The sequence below is a fragment of the Macrobrachium nipponense genome, chromosome 5, assembly GCF_015104395.2.
Source record: "Macrobrachium nipponense isolate FS-2020 chromosome 5, ASM1510439v2, whole genome shotgun sequence".
Taxonomy (NCBI): Eukaryota; Metazoa; Arthropoda; class Malacostraca; order Decapoda; family Palaemonidae; genus Macrobrachium; species Macrobrachium nipponense.
This window is the reverse complement of record NC_061107.1, coordinates 59,268,947-59,296,446: the sequence shown is the minus strand read 5'-3', so window position 1 is coordinate 59,296,446 and position 27,500 is coordinate 59,268,947. Positions and strand designations below refer to the sequence as shown.

The following is a 27,500-nucleotide window of genomic DNA, read 5'->3' as shown; positions in this document are numbered from 1 at the left end:
TGAAACCACTGTCACATACGTAACGTGTGCCGTTCGGTAGCGAACGCAATCTTAATCTTTGTTAAGCTTGCTGGTATAGAGGAGGTTAGCCTTAGCGTAATCAGAGAAGCCGCTATGGTATAGAATAATTATAGAAATTAACACGATTCTTTTATGTCTACTGTAAAAAGACGTCAATGTTTACGTATGAGGTCTGGTAGTGACACAGTTTACATATGGAACGCGTGCGCGGTAGCGAACGCAATCTGTATGCTTGGTTTATAAGCGTCCTCGTAAAAAAAAAAAAAAAAAAAAAAACCCCCCCCCCAAAAAAAAAAAAAAAAAAAAAAAAAAAAAGAGGTTAGCTTGATATTAAACTCAAGAGATGCTGGTACGAAATGGTATAGTAATTTACGTACGTATATATGTACCATGCAGTAATTGTCAAAGTCCAATAAGCTTGAAACCAGCCCTGATATTGGACAATTTGCCGTAAAAGACGCACCTTTTTTATAAGGACATTTATGAAACAAAATCGTTAGTATCATATCATTACATTTACTGAAAGATAATTTTCAAGCGATTTTGTATACAGTATTGCAGTCGACTCCGTAAAAGATTTGCCATAAATTAATATCGAATGTAAACGTTTCTAGGCTTATAGCGACGATATGGTTTATTTACTACCATAGTCCCGATATAAACCACCAGGGCTGCGCTATGGTTTGTTTACATCCTTAAATGCCGACTTAGTGTAGGCAAATTTTTGCAAGTTTTTGATAAATATAAATTGGGTTTAATTTTAATAGTTTATTAATTTACTGTAATAATTAGACTTGCTTTTCAATGTTTTTATTATGTTAGCAACACGTTTTATGCCTACCCACTACTCTACGTTCTACTTACTATTTACCTAGGTAACCTATGGCGCTTGGTCAACAATCGGTTGGACGCAGGCTAGTTTTCTTTTATACTGCATATTATACATTTAAAATTATAAATATACGTTTAACATGATATTTATTTAACTTTTAACTTATTTAGTTGTAATTTACATGTAATGTATTGTATAAAAAGGCAAGGTTAGGGTAATAACTGATGGTCAAGAATGGATTAATCCATTTTCAGTTATTTCGTATGGGAAAACTTAATTCAGTTCTCGAAATAATCAAATTTCGACGCTCCTTCTGGAACGAATTATCGTCGAGAACCGAGGCTCTACTGTATATATATATATATATATATATATATATATATATATATATATATATATATATATGAATAACTTGATCACGAAGTATATAAAACGTGATGCTATGTATAAATAAAGGTTTTTTGCCACGAAGGAAAAAATGAAAAAGTGAGATAGGCAAGTACTTTCGGTTCTGTTCGGACCCTATACTGAGGCAAACTGATTTTACAGAGGACAACATAGTCAAAAGAAGGCTTAATATCCAAACTGACACTACAAGATTAGCATTAAGGGCAATTTCAATCTACAGAAAGGAGGAAACACCTGAGGGTAGCCACACCTTGGGGGACACACACAGTAAACAAGTTATTCTTCCAGAAAACAGTACATTTTGAAAAAAACACGGAAGCATATACAATTTAATATCATGAAATTTACACAAATTTTCCCAAAAAATTATTATTAATGATAAGACGAAAGAAAATATAAATATATATATCGAGCAAGAGAAAGAGGGAGAGAGAATATCGAACCAGAGAGAGAGAGAGAGAGAGAGAGAGAGAGAGAGAGAGAGAGAGAGAGAGAGAGAGAGAGAGAGAGAGAGAGAGAGAGAGAAATAATAACTATATACATGTGGGACTAATTTATTAGTAGTTCATTTATTTTAAGGTGCTTCATAAACATCTTACAAATATATGGGTCCAAATGGTACATTCCCAGACTAAGATTTAGGTTGTTTTTATTAGTGATTTGTATAATTGCCGATTCCAGTAAATTTCTTGAAACATAATCATTAGATTTAGCAATTGCCTAGGTATCACCCCAATTAATACAATGAGATTTTTCACTCAGATGGATAAACAGTGCATTTGAAGTCTGGGCTGTTCTAACTGAATACATATGCTGCTTAATACGTACACATAAATTTTTACTTGACTGACCAATGTAAAACGATGGGCAATCCTTACAAGGAATTTTGTAAATGATGTTGTTATTTGTTACGGGACTATTCTTAATTAGCATATCTTTAATGGTATTGTTATAAGAGAACACTACATTAACATTAAATGATTTAAATATTGATTTGATGGTTTCAAATCCACGAAAGTAAGGTAAGCTAAGTACATTTTTAGGCATATCATTTTCATTAATAGCAACACTATAAAACTTTTTGTGAGCTTTTTGATAACATAAATCAATTAAATGAGTTGGGTAGCAGAGATCGTTTCCTATCTTTTTTATGTATTCTATTTCTTGGGCAAGATATTGTGGACTCGTGATACACAAATCACGTAGGAACATAGAAGAAAAAATGAAATTTTAATATTAAGATGGTGGCCAGAATAAAAATGTACATATGTTAAATTATTTGTGGGTTTTCTATAAATACTGAATTTGAATTGGAAAGATTCTCTGTGTATTAATACATCTAGGAAAGGGATGATATTGTTATTTTCGATTTCAACAGTGAATTTTATGGATGGCACTAAATTATTCAATTTAGACAGTAAATCATTTACATCGATACCAACAGGTAAGACTACTAAGATATCATCGATATATCGGTACCATTTTAAGGGTACAAGTGTGATATTCGGGAGGTGTTGTCTCTCAAAAAATTCCATATATAAGTTTGAAAGGAGAGGTGATAAAGGGTTACCCATGGCCATACCAAATATTTGTTGGTAATATTCTCCATTAAAGATAAATCTGCAATCACAAATACATAACTTAATCAAGGAAATTATGTGACTAACAGACATAGGTAATTCATGCAGTACAAGTTCATTACTTGAATAATCTAGCACAGAGTCAATAGGGACTTTTGTAAACAAAGAACATACATCAAAACTGACAAAGATAACGCTAGGGTTTAGTACAATATTATTTAATTTTTCCACAAAATCAAGAGAATTCCAGATGTGTGAATTAAATACAGTTCCTAGTAGAGGGGATAACAATTTAGTAAGATATTTAGATAGTTTATAAGCAATTGATCCTACAGTACTAATAATTGGACGCATAGGTTTGTTTTCCTTATGAGTTTTGAGTAGGCCATATAAATAAGGTAATGAGGGACACTTTACAGTTAACTTACACAGAAGTTCTTTTTTATCTTTAAGAAATTGTTTGATATTGATATTAAAGTTTTTTATTATTTGGTCCAACGGATTTTTTGCGAGTTTTTTGTAAGTTATTTCATCCTCTAGTAAAGTATGCATGCGTGATATGTAGTCAGTTTTGTCAAGAACCACTAAACTATTGGATTTATCAGCCTTGGTAATGTGTAAGCTATTATCATTCTTCAATTCTTTTAAACTTTTTCTGTAGCGAGCGGGGAAGTTATTTTCATGATAGGCATGCATAGCACTATAAGTCATGCCTTTGATAATGTCTAAATGATTTTGTGGAAGGTCATAGTATTTTTCAAACTTATATAGAGATGTCGCTATTGATAAAGCTGAGGGTTTGTTACAAATGAAGAAAGACAACCCAAAGCCTAATGCACGCACTGCATTATCACTTATTTGTTTGCTCGATAAATTCACCACGCAATCACTTCTAGCATTGTTGGTCCAATCACTGTCATTGATAAGGTTGTTTAATTTTCTGTCCAGTTTTCTAATCAAAGTGTCTGTGTCTGTAGTTCTATGAAGTTTTCCATATATTTCTTGCGTTAATGCGTGTTTCCAATCAGCGGGAATCGAGTAGTTGAAGTTACGTTGGGCTTTTTCCAGTTCTTTAAATTTCTCCTTTTCCTCCATTTTCGCGGCAGCAATGTGACGTTTTAATATAATTGAAGAAAATTCGTTGAAAGGTTGTTGATCCTATCTTCTTATGCGTTATGGTAGCAATGATTTGAGTAACACTTGTTCCGCCAGGCATTTTTTCAGGAATTTACGGTCAATATCAAACAAATTCTTAAAGATAAAAAAGAACTTTTGTGTAAGTTAACTGTAAAGTGTCCCTCATTACCTTATTTATATGGCCTAGTCAAAACTCATAAGGAAAACAAACCTATGCGTCCAATTATTAGTACTGTAGGATCATTGCTTATAAACTATCTAAATATCTTACTAAATTGTTATCCCCTCTACTAGGAACTGTATTTAATTCACACATCTGGAATTCTCTTGATTTTGTGGAAAAATTAAATAATATTGTACTAAACCCTAGCGTTATCTTTGTCAGTTTTGATGTATGTTCTTTGTTTACAAAAGTCCCTATTGACTCTGTGCTAGATTATTCAAGTAATGAACTTGTACTGCATGAATTACCTATGTCTGTTAGTCACATAATTTCCTTGATAAAGTTATGTATTTGTGATTGCAGATTTATTTTTAATGGAGAATATTACCAACAAATATTTGGTATGGCCATGGGTAACCCTTTATCACCTCTCCTTTCAAACTTATATATGGAATTTTTTGAGAGACACCTCCTGAATATCACACTTGTACCCTTAAAATGGTACCGATATGTCGATGATATCTTAGTAGTCTTACCTGTTGGTATCGATGTGAATGATTTACTGTCTAAATTGAATAATTTAGTACCATCCATAAAATTCACTGTTGAAATCGAAAATAACAATGTCATCCCTTTCCGAGATGTATTAATACATAGAGAATCTTTCCAATGCAAATTCAGTATTTATAGAAAACCCACAAATAATTTAACATATGTACATTTTTATTCTGGCCACCATCTTAATATTAAAATTTCAATTTTTTCTTCTATGTTCCTACACGCTTTACGTATCACACAATATCTTGACCAAGAAATAGAATACATATAAAAGATAGGAAACGATCTCTGCTACCCACCTCATTTAATTGATTTATGTTATCAAAAAGCTCACAAAAAGTTTTATAGTGTTGCTATTAATGAAAAAGATATGCCTAAAAATGTACTTAGCTTACCTTACTTTCGTGGATTTGAAACCATCAAATCAATATTTAAATCGTTTAATGTTAATGTAGTGTTCTCTTATAACAAGACCATTAAAGATATTGGCTAATTAAGAGAGTCCCGTAACAAATAACATCATTTACAAAATTCCTTGTAAGGATTGCCCATCGTTTTACGTTGGTCAGTCAAGTAAAAATTTATGTGTACGTATTAAGCAGTATATGTATTCAGTTAGAACAGCCCAGACTTCAAATGCATTGTTTATCCATCTGAGTGAAAAATCTCATTGTATTAATTGGGGTGATACCTCGGTAATTGCTAGATCTAATGATTATGTTTCAAGAAATTTACTGGAATCGGCAATTATACAAATCACTAATAAAAACAACCTAAATCTTAGTCTGGGAATGTACCATTTGGACCCATGTATTTGTAAGATGTTTATGAAGCACCTTAAAATAAATGAGCTACTAATAAATTAGTCCCACATGTATATGGTTATTATATCTCTCTCTCTCTCTCTCTCTCTCTGGTTATATATTCTCTCTCCCTCTTTCTCTTGCTCGATATATATTTTCTTTCGTCTTTTCATTAATAATAATTTTTTGGGAAAATTTGCGTAAATTTCATGGTATTATTTTGTATATGCTTCTGTGTTTTTTTCAAAATGTACTGTTTTCTGGAAGAATAACTTGTTTACTGCGTGTGTCGCCCAAGGTGTGGCTACCCTCAGGTGTTTCCTCCTTTCTGTAGAGTGAAATCGCCCTTAATGCTAATCTTGTAGTGTCAGTTTGTATATTAAGACTTCTTTTGACTATGTTGTCCTCTGTAAAATCAGCTTGCCTCAGTAAAGGGTCCGAACAGGACCAAAAGTACTTGGCTATCTCGCTTTTTCATTTTTTCCTTCGTGGCAAGAAACCTTTATATATATATGTATTATAATATATATATATATAGTATATATATATATATATATATATATATATATTATATATTATATATATATAGATAGATAGATAGATAGATAGATAGATAGATAGATAGATAGATATATAGATATATTATATATATATATAGTATAGATATATATACACATATATATATATATATATATATATATATATATATATATATATATATATATATAAAATATAAATATTATATATATATATATCTATGATATATATATATATATATATATATGTATATATAACCACAGGAGAAAAATAAGAGGCGGGGTGTAGGTCCTGACCGGGAGAAACCACAAATTCAACCTTCTTAAAACAAAAAGACGTTAATAACAAGCAAACAATTGTTATACTCGAAAGAAGGTCAAACGACAAGTGAAAATTACAAACTAGGCTTAACAAATTAGATAAAAGCAAAATCTAATTTAATAAAAATAGTTAATGAAAAAAGATCACACACACACATATGTATAATATATATATATATATATATTATATACATATGAAAACAGCACGTTTTTGGGCATGGTACAGATATGGTATGGTTATGGGTAAGTGTATGATACAAATATGGTAACTAGCAAATGTGAGCAATGGTATCTGCTAGTCAATTTTAAACTATGCATGTGTCTTACTTTGATGCTTCGTCCATTGGAATGTGCCATCTCTTGCCCGAGACCACACTTTGGTGAAAAATCTGTCATTGGTAATGTTGATAGTAATCCAAACAAAATCTCTTTGACTCCTCTCCATCCCCATTGGCAAGCAGTATGTAGACACTGACCTTTTGATGATTCCCATTTCAGCATCTCTTCAATGTATCCCTGGATCAGTTCCCTAGTAGTATAATAGTAAAAGATTACATCTTCACTCTGACTGGCTGTTCTGTTGTCACTTCAGTAGCATTATCCCAATATATTTCTTCCAGGATTGCTGGTCTAGATTTCTTGGTATTCTTCCAACAACTGCACTACCATCTGTTTCTGCTGCTTGCTGAAGTCACCACTAATATTGAAATCTCTATGTCTCTTCTTCCTTCTGTGGTCAAAGTTCCAAGCAACTCTCTTAAACAATGACTTGCTCATCATCAACTTCTTTGATGATGGTCACACTCAGGCACCTTTCTTCTCTGATGACAGCAGCTGCTGCTTCACTTGCTTCCCTCTAATGGTAGCTGGTTAGGATGTTCATGTGAAAGGTCCTCAGTAACCTGCCAAAATCTCCCATGTAATCTATGATTAGCCAGCTTCTTTTTGTATAGCACTCGCCACTGTCCAGTGTCAACATCATTTTGTTTTCCTTTATGGGAAATAACACTAAGCCTTTCTGTCTTATCTTGAATGAACAACCTTTAGTCCTCTTGTCATTGTGAAACTCCTGGCATCCTTGTGCTGCATATAAACTCCCTCTTGCTAGTCACAGGTCTCTTTCAGGTGATTCCTCACGTTCCATGTTATATATATATATATATATATATATATATATATATATATATATATATATATATATATATACATAGATAATATTATATTCCATCACCAAGAGGGTCCATGATACACATGTTGTTAAAAGGCCAAGTTTATTAACGAAAAAAAAAAAAAAATCGTTTCACACTAAATGCTCAGTGCATCATCAGTCTGTGAAAAGTAAGACACAATAAAATATATTATTAACCTAAAAGGAATTTACTATGCAATTAAAATTTACAAGTTAAAACAATAAAAAGTAAAAGCATAAAAAGCACATAAAACAGAAATAAAAAAGAGACTACCAAAACACCAACAGTCCATAAGCAGGAGAGAAGAGGGAATGACATACAATGGCGTCCAAGGCCAGACAACAACTATGCCAGATACAACGTTGCTGAGGAAGTATTACTTTTGAGAGAGGGAACCAGCCTTTTAATATATAATAATAATAATAATATAATAATAATATGCTTTATTTCAGCTCGGGGCCATATACATTGAATATGTAAGTGATTACATAATAAAAATATGGAATGTTATTCCATATATATAAAAAACTAAAACTAAAGAGGTCAACCAGATTGCTTGCAGGAATGTGATCAGACCAGAGACGATAAAGATGACAGATACATACAAGTAGGCTAAGTTGACGTGCCGTCACCTGTGGTCATTCATTTGTTTTGAAACATTAGTCCAAGCTCCCTGCTTGAGACAACTACCGCGACCTATAATTCAAACGGCCTACGTGATCTGTAGCGTGTCTCATTTGTATGTATGTTCATATGTTCGAGCTACTGTCTGCTTCCTTTATGACTTGTAACCGAGATGGTAGTCAGAACAGAACAGAATTAGCCATCATCATTGGCAGAAGCGATCAAGCCATGGTCATTAGAAGACCTGTACAAATTTCCTCTGAACTTCATCATGTAATCTCAGAGAATATAAGTATTTTTTTATACTTCGTGTTTTCTACTAGAACCTCACATCATTGCCGAATCATCATGAGTTTAACACATCGTCGTCATAACCAAAGAAGATAATACCGACTTCGTAAGTGATCTACAAACCCCAAGACACTCCAATGAGTATGGAAGTGCATAACCAACCGACTTAGCGTAAGATTATCGCAAGTCTAACATTACCTCATAGGGCGCCTTATTATACAAGGCAACAGCCCTAATATTGGTGGCAGACTACCAGAAGAACTCTACAACGTCTTCCGAAGAAAAACCAGAATAATGAATAATGTATCATCAGAAGTCAACGACGACGAAAGCAACAGATTCTTCAAGCAACTTAGTATCATCGTTTAGTGAGCGACTTCAGAAAACAACAAGAACTCTTGAACGTCTTCCGAAGAATAACGAATAATGTATCATACCAGGAATCAACGACGACGAAAGCAAGAGATTCTTCAAGCAACTTAGTATCATCGTTTAGTGAGTGACTTCAGAAAACAACAAAAACTCTTCAACGTCTTCCGAAGAATAACGAATAATGTATCATACCAGAAATCAACGACGACGAAAGCAAGAGATTCTTCAAGCAACTTAGTATCATCGTTTAGTGAGCGTTTCCGGCACTTCAAGAAACAAACCGAACGCGTCTTCAGCATCGGATCTTCAAGGAGTCGAATCATCCAAAAAACGAACAACGCGCACGGGGGAAACTCAAGCCAAACCAGGTCATCCGCTAAACAGAGAAGGAGGGCCAAGGCCGTGTGTCGTTATCGGAACACCGTGACTTCCCACAAAATCAAGCTAAGTACTATTTTTTTATTCATTTGGATTAACTGAGTGTTTCCTTTGCAGGTCAAATTTTCGTTATTCCTGTGGCTGAAGTTACGAGACATTCTTAATCTTACTTTTTTACAGAAATTATCTACATCATTGAGATTTCGCTACTGCGAGTTTTTATCTTTGGGTTTCTGTTTCCAGAAGTTCTACTGAAATATCATAATCATATACTGTGTTAATTTTATCATTTTGGGTGATTATTAATCCTTTACGTAACAAATCATATTAAACAGTGAATATGCGTTTGCGCAGTGGACGTCTGTATTTATACAGATGCATGGATGGATAGGGTCGTTAGGCACCGTAGTGATTAGAACACACACAAAAACAAGTGGAACACCTGTACAAATCTAGATAAATTAGAGGTAACACTATTTCGGGTCAGGACAATAAAATGCTCCTGTGCAAGGTCCCGATCGCAATTTTAGCCTTGAGTTTTTTTGAGTTATATGCATAAAATATCGGACCTCAATGACTCAACTTAACTTTAAAAATACGGCTAGATTGCAAGGAATAACATGTCTATAAAAAACTTTCATTAGGCTAAATGCGCTGACCAGGATCCCTCACTATTTCAAATTTTAGCAAAGAATGAAGTAAACAACAGCAAGTACAAACAGTTAATATTGAATGCAGTAGAGATAACTTGTCTTAATAGTAATCGCTCAATTCCTAATAGTTCGTCATTCATACGTTCGTTGCTTTATACGTAACCAACAACAGAATGCTAAAAACACACAATACGTTGCCGATGGTAAACAGTAGCCCTAAATATCAGAATCAAACAAATCATGCTTATGCAAACTTGGTTACTGTGTCATCTAGTCAGACGGTCAGGGTCAGTTAAATCTACCGAGTGTAACAAGGATAGCACATTCCACATAAGCAACTTCAGCGGAGAGGAAAAACGATGTTGGATCATTTATACCATACCTTTTTTGTTCATGCCAATACCTTTTTGAATTAAAAAGGAATTTTCCTATGCATCACACGACCGTATCAAGTAATCAGAGCAGGTTCTCGTTTTAATTTTAATACATTAAGTTAGTATAAATACTGGTGGATTAAGCCGACTGTACGCGCTGTAAAAATTAGAATATCTTGTTTTATTCCTTTAGTACACGTAATATCCTGTATTTACGGACTCACCGTCTGTTGTTCGAACTTCCCTATTGAGAAGTCCAGATAAACGAGCGCTTACAGAACCTCCATAGTTATAAAAAACATTGATCTGTATCTAGCATAATTGTAAGATATCCATCTAGGGGTATACAAAATATTATCTTACCTCCTGCAAAATAAGGCGTGTTTATCAAAGGAAAATTCTATAAACCTTCAAACATTTTTAAGATTCTACGCTGCCTTGGCCTTATTTAATTACTAGCAAACGTATATCCTAATTTATACAATTAAGTTAGGGAAGTGGGAGGTCGCCAGCCGGCATATAGACACTGAATACTGGCAATAATGTATTTACTTCTATTTACAATTAAGAAGGCACAACGGATACATAAATTTTTCTGGTTAACCGTGGCTAACCGCTGGAGCTTGAAGCTGCAAGGGGCTTGTTATGGAGTGGAATGTGTACGATATCCGGTACGTAACCAGATTACGTGGAAGTTCAGCAAATGTACTCTCGTCCCTGAAAGGGAAATTTACGACAATTAAAGACTAGTTAATATGCACAGATACGCTAATCCACTTAGCCATTTCTTACACTGCACTATTTGACTTATACAGATTATTTCTACTAATGGACGTAGCAATAAGTCTTATAGGAATTACACATTAGGCTATGACTGCTAGTTACAAACGGTTAGCACTTAGACATTATGGAGAGAGAGACTGCGCTCAGGTGAGGGGAGACGGTCTTGGGCAAGGCCGCCACGAACGCACGCCGGAGGGCAGGAGAGGGAGAGGAAACAAAGGATCGGTGGATAGGATTTCTTTCTGTACGGATAGGAGGGAAGGATGGGATGTTATCATGGGGAAGGAGGAAGGATAGGTTAGGGTACGAGGTTCTCATACAACAGACACCTACCTTTTACGGGAGAGACAGTTGCCTCTCGGAAGGGCGGACAGAGGCCAGCACGTCCACCTCCTAAGGCTATCAAACGGTGAAGACAGCCACCCACGCCTCGGTTTCCTGCCGCGCGTCCTGCGAAGGTGGGGGTTCACCCCCCCCCCCCCTGGAGGGTTTTCTACTGGTCAGGAACCTTTTGTCCCTTTTGTTTTAGGCCTAGACTTGCATTACGATTCCCCCATTTGGGGGTGCTAACTTGGCGCTGCCGTCTTGCGGTGGCATCTGAAAGTAAAAGACCTCGGGGAGGAGACCGGTCTAGGATAGGTGGGTAGGTGGTGAGACTCCGGCTAGGGGCAGCCCTGCTGCATTCGTTCAAATTCCCGGGGCAGGATCTCTCGAATTGGATGCTAAAATGGCGGATAGACCATCACGATTGACAACATATTAGAATCCGTTTGAACAAAAAGAGACAGTTAATCAAATAATAACTTATATAGAGGAACAAATCATTTGTCTCATAAATCGTGATATTGTTCAACGACCCAACAGAATTCTCCCACAACCGCAGTTGCAGTTTGCACGCAAAAATCTCGAGACGCATGCACCCTCGAATGTCTTAGTGCGTGTAAAAGGACTTTGCTGGGATCTGAAATTTTAATCCTTCCCGACACTCTGAAATATAACGATTTCCGCGAACAAAGCCCTAGACACGGTTGACTCGCAGCAACAAGTTAAATCTAGTGATCCATAAACCTATACATATCGGGGATACGGAAGTTATAAATATCGCATTTTTTTATTGTTGCTAATTTTTAATCACGCCCAATCAGTCGTAGATGAATCTATCTTATACTCTATCTAAAGTAATATCCGTAAAGTCATTCAAGCAGAGGTGATTCAGCAGAATTTTTTTTTTTTATCTTTTATCTGAATACCAGGAAGTTTCTCCACTAGTGAGTGATCTCTGGGAGAAAAACAGATGTCATTGAAAACAAAATATGGTCTAAGGACAAACATAAAGCTATAAATGTACCTTCGTATAGACTACCAATGAAATTTCAAAATAGAGATAAATGACGAAGTTGAAAAATGTTAGTAATAGGAGTCATTAGGAAATCAAATAAGCCCATATAATTTTTCCCTCAAACGTCATGCCATAAAAGATCGGACTTGGCGTATCTGCGTAGATTTCTGTCGCTTAAACAAGGAAACGACTCCCGATAGTTTCCAGTGCCATGTACCGATGACATCTTATCTCTGTTAGGTTAGAATAAATTTTTCACCAGTTTGGACTTACTTAAAGGCTTTTACCAGATACCATTACCTAAGTGATTGTACCTCATACACCGTTTTCAGCACACTCAGGGGACATTATCAATTTTTACGTATGCCTCTGGCTTACGTTGCGCCCCAATTACAATGTAGTGTTTGGAGACTTTTAGGGGATACCCAACATGCCTATTGGTTGGTCTTGTAATCTTTTCTAATACCTTAGAAGTACATTCACATAAACTAGAGTTAGTGCTACAGAGACAAAGACAAATAATCTCAGAGTAAAATATCTAAATGTGAGTTTTAAAAAACCGAACATGTTTATCTAGGTTTTATGTGTCTAGTCAAGGTCTTAAAGTAGTCCATGGTAAGGTGTCGGCTATTCATAACTTCTGGCACCTATTAACATAAAAAGGGGATACAGCACTTTTGCGCTGTAGTGGGTATTACAATCGTATGTGAATATGTATCTCTTCAATCATGACAGCTCCTTTAACAGATCTTACGAAGAAAGGCGTAGATTTATTATGGTCTAAAAAGCATCAACAGGCATTCGATATCTTAAAATGCGGAATAATGCAGCTCACCTAACTTAAAAATCAGACGCCTCAGACCAAGGGGTAAGAGGGGTACTGCTTCAGCAATATGATAAACAGTTCTTTCCTATAGCTTTTTATTCACATAAACTAAAGCCCTCTGAAAGTAAATATGCAGTAATAGGCAAGGAAGGGCTAGGTATCGTTAACTCAATAGTACATTTTAAGTTCATAATCCACGGCTATCCTGTTAAAATCCTTGCTGACCATAAGTCACTTACCGAGTTTTTCAAAGGCTTTAATCACAGTTACAAAGGAACTCGATGGCATATGATCATTCAGGTCTTTGGAGCCAAGTTAAGATATCTACCTGGGAAAGCAAATATCATAGCTGACGCATTATCCCGCAATCCCGCACCATACTGCAAAGAACCATTAATTGGACTAAAAGATATAGAAACATCCGTGCCTATTGTTAAAACCGTATCTAAACAAGAAAATTCATTAACCCAAGAGATTGCGAGCATTGAATATCTGGGTTGGAGCGCCGAACTGTTACAAACAGCAACAAGGCAAAACAATAAACACTTCGAACGGAAACAAGGTCAGCAGCTGAGCAAAACAATAAACACTTCGAACGGAAACAGGGTCAGCAGCTAAGCAAAACAATAAACACTTCGAACGGAAACCCTAAAGCAAAAGTATATTTAAAGTATGTGTATCAGAATTATGTAATCAAATGTAATATTATATGTAGGTCCGTGACGAGGAAAACCCGAAGAACACAGCAGGTGACTAACGACCAGGTAGTAGTAATAATCTCTTTCATACCAATCGTCCTAAACTGGTTGCATTCCGTCATCCAGGGTTCTCTATTATGTCACAGAAAGCCATATAACTGTTTTACTGGCCTACAATGCTTACAGATATAAAAAGCACATAACTAATTGTAACACGTGTCATGAAAACAAGGGATACACTAAGACACCTGTCAGTTTAAGGGCCTATCCCTTGCCAAATCAATCAATGAAAGAATACACGTAGAATCATTAACAGAGTTACGAGTCTGACAGAGGAAATAAACACTTCTTAGTGTTAATAGTTCCTTGACACGTTATATAGAATTAATAGCACTAAAAACAAACACCGCAATTGAGTGCGCTAGGAATATTTATGAGTGCTAAATCAGTAAACATGGAATTCAACACATAATAATAATCTGACTCGGGTGGTGTAAATCAATAATAATCTCCTTAACTCGTTGTGTGAATTCCTTTCCATTATGAAAACCAATACCATATTTTATCACCCAGAGTCAATCGGTTTGGTAGAATAAGAGATAAATAGGAATGTGTCAATGTCGTACGAGTTACAACTCGTGATATTGGATCCGAACTGGATTATAGTGGTTCTCGCGGTTTTAAATACCTTTATCATTCATATCTTGTATCTATAGAATTGATACCGCAAGTAGCCTTATATGGTACGCCGCTAGAACACTTTTCCCCATATTCAAGCCAACCATTAATTTATCAAATATATATAAAAATATATATAAATAAATAAATATAAAAAATAAAATAAATATGGATACAAGTGGAGTCGATATAATACACTCCGTAAGAAGTCGGAAGGGTTACAAATTATAACAAAAAAGGAATCACAATAAAATCAATAAGCAAAACGTAACCATAGGTTAATTGAATATCCAAATATATATGCGTAAAGATTTGAACTCTAACTTAACGCTTTAGTAATGACAAATAAGCTAAAAGTTCAAACGCATATCAAAACCTACTGACATATTGTCTGTCCCGGTGATTTATATTCGTAGTCAATGAAAAAAAAATAATAAAATAGAATAAATAAATAAATAAAATAAAATAAAATAAAATAGATTTTAAGTCAGGAAGTCTAGAAGTGAAAATGTATATCTATGGAATAATCCTATATGGATCTTACAGGGCAAATGATAAAGAATTCAGAATTTGTATGGAAATCTTTTTTCATTAGTTTGAATAAGGAATATCTAATTTAACATAATTACATTTATTTACAATCATGCAGATTTCCAACATGAAACTAATATATTGTTCAATTTTGGTACTGTTTTTTTTTCAGACATTCTTCTCGTGTGGGTGGAGTATTAATACCCAATTTATACTAAAGTCGTATCTTTTACAGCAAGTAACGTAACTCTTAAGCTGGTGACGACGTCATCAGTCTAGAAGGTGTCTGGCGCGTTTGCCGATTCAGCATTGTTCCTTTTAACCTCAATAAACCGCTTGCAAAGCAGGTTGACTGGAGAGAGGAATCCTTAGCTCATGAACTTCACATGTGGTTCATAGGTCATGATGACATACATAGCCATAACCTATTCTTATCCGCATTGCAATGCAAGCTTGGTTAAGGAATCGCAATCGTTTTAAAATGAATAAACAAAATAAGCAAATAGAATTTCTATAACAACAAAATGAATTAATTTTTTCTGAACCTCATAGACAATTAGAGTCAATAATTCAGCTTATGACATTGGTAAATGGACATTTAGAAGTATCAAGTCATGTATATGAAAAATTTACTTGCAACATTAGCCTATTACAATTCAAGTAAATCACATTCATGGGAAAATGTCACATTTTCTTGAAAAACCCAAAGTTTATATAGAAATTAGTTACATAGTGGGTTCTTTCGTTGCATCTCCTGCCTATTAATAAAGTTTTAAAAATTAACCTCAGAGGATGGGCACGAGAAATTTGAATATGAAACTTTTGTTAGGGGCACATAGGATCGGATTGTATCACAGCTTAATTTCAGTTAGCATAGAGAAATACAGAATCATGATTAATATTCTCTTTGACTCTTATATTGCCTGGCAATTTTTAAAAACAGTTCCGTTTCACACTTCTTTGTCTAGTAACTTACTACCAGTAATATAGAATTTTCTTTGGGATTCGTATTGATATCTGTTTATTTTTTATAATTATGGATATTTTTACAGTCATCATAGACCTGGATAGGTTCACTCATTGTTAATGCCATGGATAAAAAAGTTTGTACAGCTGACTCTTTTGAATTCCATAAAATATCAGCGAATTCATGTGGGTTAAGTCTAGTTCTCAATGGCTTTCTCCCGCCCGTATTTGATGTTTTCTGAATTTATTTTGCCCTTGTGACAAGTATAATTTCACTTGCAGGCTGATTAATGGAACCTAGTTACAGTATCCTGCAGTACGAGAGTTTCACATCGCAACTTCAAAAAATCGTTCGTCGCTGCGGACGACTGCAGTCAAGTAACAACTGCCTACAATGTGAAAGGAATAAGCACCATCATAAGTGAACAAGCTTATTTCATGGACTTCTTCGACCGACACCCGTATCCCGTCGTTAATCTCGTTTTAATGCGGAATGCTCCGGCGGCTGTCGGAAATCGACAACAAAAGGGACATACTTCCGACAATTACGACCAGAAGGATATTCAACTCTACGTTGCTGGCGAAGGACTCGTGCTGGGGATGATTTTATTCATCGCGAACGTATTCGTGTGGCTTAGGATGCAGAGAACAAGTATGAGGCCGAAATAGAACGTTGGACCCCGCCTGGCAATTTTCCCCTTGTTTTAACCATTTGGAATTGGCCATTTCATTTGGCTATAGGTGGTTGTCTGGAACTGTGTAATGGACGAAAAGTTGTTCGAACGCTAGTTAAATGTGTAGTAGTATAACCTCGGTCATGTATCCTATATATATAAAGTATCATGTATCCTATATATAAATGATCATAAATAACAGAGTCGAAATATATCTTTGCGTGTACGCACTAGGAATCTATATATTTAATGATCATAAATAACAGAGTCGAAATATATCTTTGCGTGAACGCAGTAGGAATCTATATAAAGTGCACATATATTAATCATTATTATATGAATCCATATACATATGTATAAATAAATCAGGTAGCCTATAATCAATCTGTTACCTTTTATCTTACCAATAACTGCAGATATATAACAGTTAGCATAAAAATCAACGAATCAATCAGCATAAACATTAATAATTTTTATCAATTCATAGATGAAATTTTTATCAGTTAAAATATGATTTTTATCATGTTAATCTTTATTCTATGCGATTATCAGAGTACATTAGTATTTTCTGTAGCATATGTATCTTAATGAGATGAAGTGAAAAACTGTATCAGTATATATCACGTGATCACTATTATTTACGAATACCATCATATGCATATTATGTTTTATATCTTATTACTTGAATCTGTATTTGTGTACACCATGAATTTTTTTTTAATTATAAGTATTTTCTATATATCTATATATATTCACATAGTGTCTGTATCACACTCCTATAAGTCAAATGCAAGTCAAGCTTGAGTAATATTCAGTGGTTGGTTTTGGTAGCTGACCGAGCTTTTATGTAAGTGATTACATAATAAAAATATGGAATGTTATTCCATATATATAAAAAACTAAAACTAAAGAGGTCAACCAGATTGCTTGCAGGAATGTGATCAGACCAGAGACGATAAAGATGACAGATACATACAAGTAGGCTAAGTTGACGTGCCGTCACCTGTGGTCATTCATTTGTTTTGAAACATTAGTCCAAGTTCCCTGCTTGAGACAACTACCGCAACCTATAATTTAAACGGCCTACGTGATCTGTAGTGTGTCTCATTTGTATGTATGTTCATATGTTCGAGCTACTGTCTGCTTCCTTTATGACTTGTAACCGAGATGGTAGTCAGAACAGAACAGAATTAGCCATCATCATTGGCAGAAGCGATCAAGCCATGGTCATTAGAAGACCTGTACAAATTTCCTCTGAACTTCATGTAATCTCAGAGAATATAAGTATTTTTTTATACTTCGTGTTTTCTACTAGAACCTCACATCATTGCCGAATCATCATGAGTTTAACACATCGTCGTCATAACCAAAGAAGATAATACCGACTTCGTAAGTGATCTACAAACCCCAAGACACCCCAATGAGTATGGAAGTGCATAACCAACCGACTTAGCGTAAGATTATCGCAAGTCTAACATTACCTCATAGGGCGCCTTATTATACAAGGCAACAGCCCTAATAAATATACAAAATACAGACAGTAACATACACAATCTAGATACATGATTCTAAAGTTGTTAAGTGGTCTGGGTCCATTACATAACCAATTATTGAGAAGTGTTGTTTCAGGACTTCGGTTTTACATAATGCGGCATGATTTCTAATATTAGAAAATTCTGGCTGCTTGATTCTTTGGCCAGTGCGAAAGGTAAAACCCAAATGGCTGCAATATCTGACCCGCAGTAACCTCCGCGTCGATCCAATGTAAGAGCCCGGACATCCAGGGCATGTGAATTTATAAAAAACATTGGATCGCATGAAGGAGTGCAGGCGATCTTTGAAATTTAAAAATGATCCTATTGTAAATGGGTTGTTGGAGATAAGTTTGACGTTAAGACAGGGGATTTCCTGTTCAATTATTCGTGTGAGATTTAAGGAAAATTTAGAGTCAGACATATACGGGATTGAGGCATAGAATAATGTTTTGGGAACATCAAAGTTGACAGTTGGAGGTTGTAAAAATTGTGTTAATAACTTATTGGTGATTTTATAAACTATATTTTGTGAATAGGAGTTTATCTTGAAAAAGTTGAATAAAAAGACCATTTCTTTGTGAAATATTTGCCAAGTTGAAGAATATTTTAGAGCTCTATGGACCAAGGTGTCGATGGTATTAAGTTTGAAAGAATATTGACAAGACCTATAGTAGTTATTGGCTAAGCCCTTATATGTCCGCTTTCTATAAACAAAAGTAGTGAAGTCGGAATTATGTCTCGTTACATTAATATCTAAAAAATGGAAGACTACCTCCACTCTCTACCTCCATGGTAAATTGAATGTTTGGATGGAGTTGATTAATATATTCTAAAAATAAAGAGTATTGCCAAGAGTGCTGGAACAAAACAAAAGTGTCATCAACATATCTGCGATAAAAAGACGGTTTAAAATTATGATTACACTGGTTTAAAAATTTCGTTTCAAGGTCAGACATAAAAAAGTTAGCAAAAATGGGGCCCAGAGGCGACCCCATGGCACCTCCATCGGCCTGCGAATAGAGTTGCTTATTAAAAATGAACATTGAATCTTACACTGCAAGTTCAAGTAGTTGTTTAAAGATGGATCTGTTAAAACCATGAAAAACTGTATCTTCACTAATAAAAACCTTATCTAGAATAATATTGATTGTAACTCACTTTTCTACCTATTCCCTTCGTCCGATGGACTTGAAAATTTGCATGATTACTCAATCCCAGTGACAATACAACCTTTCCTGATCAGTAGGTTAGCAGTGACCTCTAATGACCCTACAGTGACCTCTCCCGGTACCTCAGGAATTGTATGAAACTTTTGGGTTTTTTACAACTTCTTTGATTCAGTAGAATCTATCTCATATAAACCTTCCCCCTTCTTTCCTCCATCCTCATCCCCTTCCCTCCCCATCCCTCTCTCCCCCTCCCCTCCCCCCTCCCCCAGCACATGATCAAGTGTTAATTTACCTGTGTCCTCCCGCTCTCCTTCCCTCTTCCCTCTCCCTTCCCTCTCCCAGCCCCTTCCCCACCCTACCTCTCCCCCTTCCAAAGCACACAAGTGTTAATTTAACTGTGTCATCCCCTTCCCCTAACCTCTCCCATCCCCTTCCCCCTTCCAAAGCACACAATCAAGTATTTATTTAGCAGCGTCCTCCCCTTCCCCTTACCTCTTCCATCCTCCTCCCCTTCGGTGAATATGGTGAAGTAAAGGAAGTGTTAATTTAGCTGTGTCCTCCCTTTCCTCGCCCTCCCCTTCCCTCCCCTACCCATCCTCTTCCCTTTTCCATCCCTTCCCCCCCACCCCCCCCCTCCCCTCCCGAATCCCCCTCCCCTTTCCGGAGACACACGATTAAGTGTTAATTTACCTGTGCCCTTCCCCTCCCCCTCCCCTTCCCCTTCTTCCCTTCCCCCACCCTCCCCTCCCCCCCCCCTCATTTCCATCCCCCTGCAAGAAAAGAAAGATATTTTTTCTCATTTCTTATAGCAATTCCTTCCATGTTTGGGGCCCGCGCTTTTAAATTTGCAGACATGATTAATTGTAAGAAAATCCTGGCGTGTCTCAAAAAATAAATGTAACTTTTTTATAAATTAGAAAAAAAAAAAAACAGGCTTAATTTTTTTATTGCACTGGTTAAATAAATATCGGAAAACATCAAACAATGCTTAAAAGGCCAAAGTCTGAAAATTTCCTCATGCGAAAAGTATTCAGATTTGTAGAGAGAGAGAGAGAGTAGATCAGCGGGTTAATGGACTATTAAGTGCATGTGCATCATAAAGTCTGTATTGGAGCAGCCACGGAAACTATCATAAAGCTTTGGAAAATTTGATTAAACAAAAGAGATTAAACTTTTGTTTTAGTAAAAACGTCGTTTGAACTTGCCAATGCTACGAGCTCGTAAACCTGGAATATGATGTACTACGATTAAAAGATGTAAAAATAATTTTAATCAAGCCAATGAGAAATAACTGAGAATTGGAAAGAGAAGTTTAGCTATATTAACTGACGCTGAGAGGAAATTTTAAAAAATACATCAGTAGCATTTTGGCATGTGTAAATATATCAAGAAAAATATACTAGTATAGCGCAAACACACTTAGTGTAAATAAGAAGAAAAACATACAATAAATTCTGCGTAAAAGAAATCGAATTAAGAAGAAAATTATATATACTCATGTTGTGTTATGCATATTTATAATTATTCAGTTCCAATAGAAGATTGTAGAGGATAATGATACCATATAATAAATCAACCTGTCTGAGACCACTATAAAACAGGGTGATGATAAACACAAATCTAGAAATGAAAATTGAGGAGGAGAGGCTGCGCCAAAAGGTGCGACGATCTTTAGGTCTAGAATTCAGCGTCATTGTATAAATTGTGTTCTACCTGTCCAGCGGAAATAATTAGACCAGAAGGCTTCGAAGATTAAAGAACTGAAGCCTGAAATAGTCCGGCTTTTTGTCTGGTTAATAATATAAGGTCATAAGACAGATACAGTTTCCGCATTTGCAACTGATAAACAAGAACTGTTCTATCAACGCACATGGAGGGAGTTTATCATAATCAACACTCATTATTAAGATCATAAATTACTTCTAAGTACGATTAAATATACATTACTTTTAATAGCATAAATATAATATTGGTTTATGGAGCAATATACTATCTCGTAGATAACCCTATTCTGAATGGCGACGATTCATTGATAAAACTTCCCGAAAAATTTAAGGATCCATTTACTATATGTGTGAACTTTTATTTTATGATAGCGTCATGTTCAAAGTAAAACTCTCAGTAGATATCTCCCGCTCTAATATACGTCCATTTCAAAGACAATAACCTTAATGACCGCTACTGAACTTTTTTATCGTGTAATTTTTTAAGGGCTTACTTTCCAGGTACAAATAACGACACTGTGCGTTGCGATATCGCTATCGGCCTCGGTGGCGCTGGTGTGTCTATATTCCCCTAAGATCTACATCATCGTCTTCCATCCCGATAAAAACGTACGTAAGCTCACCATGAACAGCGCTACCTACAAGAAAGCTCCGACAGCCTCCAGCGCCGTCTCCCTTAACCATGGTAAGAAGCATTGCTTGAGCGAAAACTTATCAATTTCTGGTATTTGTATTTGCCCAAATAGTACATCATGCTTCCATTATGTCAGTGTTATTTTACTGGAATTCATGTTGAATATTCAACATACGTTATTCTCTCAACATGGTTTATATTGTCATATATTCCATACAATACAACGGATGGATTGTGCTTACTCTCCTGGGGTAAATGCCTTAAGGAATGGCACATAATACAGAACAAGATGGATACAGAAGCAGAAATATAATAAGGTAAATATAATAGAATAATAACAGGGTCTAAAATGAAGCGTTTTAATATTGAAACACGGGACATAAGTATTTCAATGTGGATCAGTTATCACAAAACTAGTTTTCAATTTCTTTACAGGGAAAAGCAGACTTCAATTGCAAATAGTTAATAATATACATATGTATGTAATGTATGGATATATATATATATATATATATAATATATATATATATATATGTGTATGTAATTATATATTATATACATATATATATACATACACACACACACACACACACACACATATATATATATATATATATATATATATATATATATATATAGTATATATATATATATATATATATATATATATATATATATATATATACAAACATATAAATATATATATATATATATATATATATATATATATATATATATATATATATATATATATATATATATATATATATAATATATATATGTGTGTGTTGTGTGTGTGTGTGTGTGTGTATGTGTGTGTGTGTGTGGTGTAGTAAATTGAAACACCAGCAGGGAAGCGCCAGATGATTTTTCTATTTTAACCTCTGCCCAGTTTGCTTCAGGTCTCGACATTTAGAAGTTCTATATTCTGTTAAGATAAAGCCTTCCTTGGCTAGAAATGTAACTGTGCCCTCACTTTTGTGTTTGTGTTTTTAGTCTGCATCCTGCTGGTTTCTATATAGACTTAGTATATTTACTGTCTTTTTGACCATCCGTTTTTGTGACATAAATTTGCATTCTGCTTTATTATATTTTATCAAATCAATTGTTTCATTTAGCCATTCTTTCTTTTTTTTTTTAAGTATCAGCTATCTTTTTAAAGCACTCTTGTAATTTTTAATAAGTGAATTTGATTTGCAAGAATTATAATGTCATTCATTTTCATTTTGTAGGTTGATGACGAGTGATAGTACTACTCGAAACATGTCCCAATAAAGTTGTACCAAAATCTGTTCCCGGGGCTTTGGGCCTTGTGTCTTTATTTTACTGATATATATAATATAAATAATATATTATAATAGATATATATATATATATATATATAGACATACATATACTATATAATATATAATAATATATATATCTATATTTATATTATGTAGTATATATTAGTAATATATATATATCATCTATATATATATATAATCATTGCATATATATATAATATTATATTAATATTTATATATACTAATATATATATATGTATATAATGTATATTCAATAATAGTATATATTATATATATATCTATAATAGTATATCTATTATATAATATATATATATATAGTATATATTAATGTATGTATGTATATTATATATATATATATCAAATAAGTATCAGTACTATTATATATCTATATATTAGATCTATCAGATATCTATAGATATAATATTATATTTATATATATATATATATATATATAGATTTTATTTATATATATCATATATACATAATATAGTATGTATGTATATTATTATGAATGGTATATATACATACATAATATATAATACTATATATAGATATATATAATATATATATTAATGTATTAATATGTAGATGCATATATATCCCATATTTATGTATATGTAACTATAACTATATATATATATATATATATTATATAATATTCTATATAAATATATATATATATATATATCAACTCAATTGTTTCATTTAGCCAGTTTTTTCTTTTTTTTTAAGTATCAGCTATCTTTTAAAGCCACTCTTGTAATTTTTATACGTGAATTTGATTGCAAGAATTATAAGGTCATTCATTTTCATTTGTAGGTTGATGACGAGTGATAGTACTACTCGAAACATGTTCCAAAAAGGTTGTACAAAATGCTGTTCCGGGTCCTGGCCTTGGTGGTCTTACTAAGATATATATATATATATATAGTAGGATATATATATATATATATATATATGTATATATATATATGGAGATATTATATCTAGATATATATATATATATATATATCTCTACATATATATATATATATATATATATATTCTAGATATATATTATTACATATTATTATATATATATAGATATATCTATATAATAATATATCTACTAGATATATATATATATTAATAGATATACTATTATATATAATATATATATAATAGGATATAAGTAGATAGATATATATATATATATATATATTAATAATACTATATAGAATATATATAGATAATAATATATGATATATATATATAGATAGATATATTATATATATATATATATATATATATAGTATATATATATATATATATATATATATATATATATATATATATATATATATTATATATATCTATATTTATAGTTATGTCATGTATGTATGTATATACTATATATATATTATATATATATATAATCATAGTTATATATATAATATACTATAGATATATATATACTATATATATAATATATATATATATATATAATATATACATAATATACATATACATACTTATATACAAATATTATATATATATGTTTGTATGTATGTATATATATATATATATATATATATATATTTTATATATCTATATATATATATATATATATATACATATATATACATATACATACTATATATATATATATATATATATATATAGATATATATATATAGATATATATATATATATATATATATATATATATATATATATATAGATATATACATAGATATAGAGTATACACATATATATATATATATATATATATATATATATATATATATATATATATATATATATAGATATAGCTATATCTATAGATATATAGATATATATAGTATATATATATATAGATATATCATATATATATATATATATATATATACCTCCTAGGGGAGTCCATGATACAATGATTAAAAAACATAAATTTATCTGAGAAACGTTTCGCACATGAAAATCTCTGTGCATCATCAGTCTGTGAATGATAAAGACACATTTATAGATAACAAACAATAAACGTGTAAAAAACAGGAATTCACATAAATTAAAAAGTCTTAAAATTACATAAAAGAACAAAGTAAAAATGATAAAACAGGTTAAAAGAGACTGCTAAAACACTAACCGTTCATTGTAAGGAGAGAAGATGGAATGACCTAAGACAAGTTAAAAGTAACGACTTCAACTATGCCAGGTACAGAGTTGCTGAGGACGTGTTACTGTTAAGAGAGGGAACAAGCCTCTTGATATATAAAGACTCAAGGGTGGTTAAATGGTCAGGATTTTTGACATGGTCTATTATGGAAAACTGTTCTTTTGTACTTCAATTTTGCAATTAAAAGAATGATTTCTGATGTTGGAAAATTCAGGTTGTTTTATTCTTTGACCAGTGCGAAAGCTGAAGCCAAGTGAGAGCAATATCTGACCCTTAACAGCCTTCGAGTTGATCCGACGTAAGAGCCCGGACATCCCAGGGCATGTTAAATTTATATATAACGTTGGATCGCATAAAAAGGCTGAAGGCGATCTTTATAGTTAAAAAAGGAACCAATTGTGCATGGATTGCTGGATATGAGTTTTGACTTTGAAGGCATGGTATCTCATGTTCAATGATTCGTTTCAGGCTGGATGTAAATTTCAAGTCAGATATATAGGGGATTGTGACATAAAATAGTCTTTTAGGGACATTAAAATTAGTTATTGGTGGCTGCAAGAATTTTGTAAGTATTTTGTTGATGGTTTTTTGAACAATGTCGAGTGGAAACGAATTAGATTTGAAGAAACCTAACAAAAAAGTCATTTCCACGTGAATAGTTGCCAAGACGAAGGAGTATTTCAGTGCTCTATTAACCAAAGTGTGAATAGTATTAATTTTAAAAGATTTGTTGACACGAATTATAATAATTGTTAGTCAGTCCAGTAAAAGTACGTTTTTCTGTAGACCGATGTGGAGAACTCAGAGTTAGTTCTGGTAATTTCAAATCTAAAAAGGTAAAGAATCATCATTCTCTACTTCCATTGTAAAATTGATATTGGGATGAAAGTTGTTAATACCACTCTAAAAAAGAAGAACATTGCCATGGGTGTTGAAACAAAGCAAAGGTATCATCAACATATCTACGATATAATGAGGGCTTAAAGTTAGAATCACATCAGTTTAAAAAAACTCAGACTCCAAATGAGACATAAAAAAATTTGCAAAAATAGGGCCTAAAGGGAACCCATTGCAACTCCATCGACCTGCAAGTAGAGTCGCTGATTAAATACAAACATCAAATCTTGCACTGCAAGATCGAGTATTGTTTAAAAATAGCCCGATTAAAACCATGGAAAATTGTATCATCATAATAAATATTTTGTTAAGTATAATATTGATGGTTTCATTAAGAGGTACGTTGGTAAATAGAGACTCAACGTCAAAACTAACCATATAGTAATCTCCATCTTGTTTGGTAATCAGTTGTTTGAAGTCATATCCATTTTTCGAAGAGTATTCATTATTACTATATTTCAGATAAAAGTCCAGCTAAAAATTTTGAGATAGAGAAAGAGTGATTGTATAAGCAGCCATAATTGGTCTTAAAGGTAGGTCTGGTTTATGTCTTTTTTTGGTTGCCCATAAAGAACACTAAAAGATTGAACCAGGAGTGGCAAAACCAGTTTGTTGATAAGTCGTTTCATTTATGATGTTATCATTTGTAATTTTCCTTAGAAATCTGTTAATCTGTCTTCTCGCTTATATATACAAGAAAGGAAGGTTCGCCATGGACCTCAAACTTGGAACTGTCAGACAAGATAGTTTCCATTTTTTGTACATAATCGTTCTTGTTTAGAATGACCACTCCCTTACCCTTGTCTGGTTTATATATGATTATGTCCTCTCGTTTCTTCAAATTCAATAGTACTCTCAAATCAGCAGGTCTAAAAAAAAAGGTGTCCAATTGGTTTTAGATGAACATATGTTTTATGGACCAAATTAAAAATTTTTGTGGAGGTTAGCTATGTTTTGATTGCATTCTAGTTAGTTAACCTTTGAAACATAATTTCAAAAAGGTAAAAGAACCTGGCATAGGTTGGGTCAAAGGATGGAAGCAAAAGTCTAAACCCAAACGAGAGTAAAAATTCTTTCTTTTTAGATAAAACATAGTCAGAGAAGTTAAAAATACATTTTTTGTTAGACTGGAAAGTCAGGGATAACGACACGAGATTCAAAAGCTTTCTTTGGTGCTAGTAAAAACATCAGAGATATAGTTTGTTGATAAATTTTACAAAAAACATCTTTGGTACAGTAAGCGATCTAACATGGATAAAATCATTGTACAATAAATTCTTCAATTTGTTTGAGTAGTTGCAGTTAATTGTTCAATCGTGCAAAGTTTACAATCAATTTCATTC

At 33.3% G+C, this 27,500-nt stretch overlaps 1 protein-coding gene across 1 annotated transcript in view; it reads left to right on the top strand.

Annotated features, from left to right (window-relative positions):
- Positions 1-27,500, top strand: part of LOC135215364 (metabotropic glutamate receptor-like) — a 1,454,460-nt gene that overhangs the window by 1,358,409 nt on the left and 68,551 nt on the right. The window contains exon 11 of the mRNA XM_064249924.1: positions 21,666-21,849. Within this exon, the coding sequence (XP_064105994.1) occupies positions 21,666-21,849 (184 nt within the window). The remainder of the gene's footprint in view (positions 1-21,665; positions 21,850-27,500) is intronic.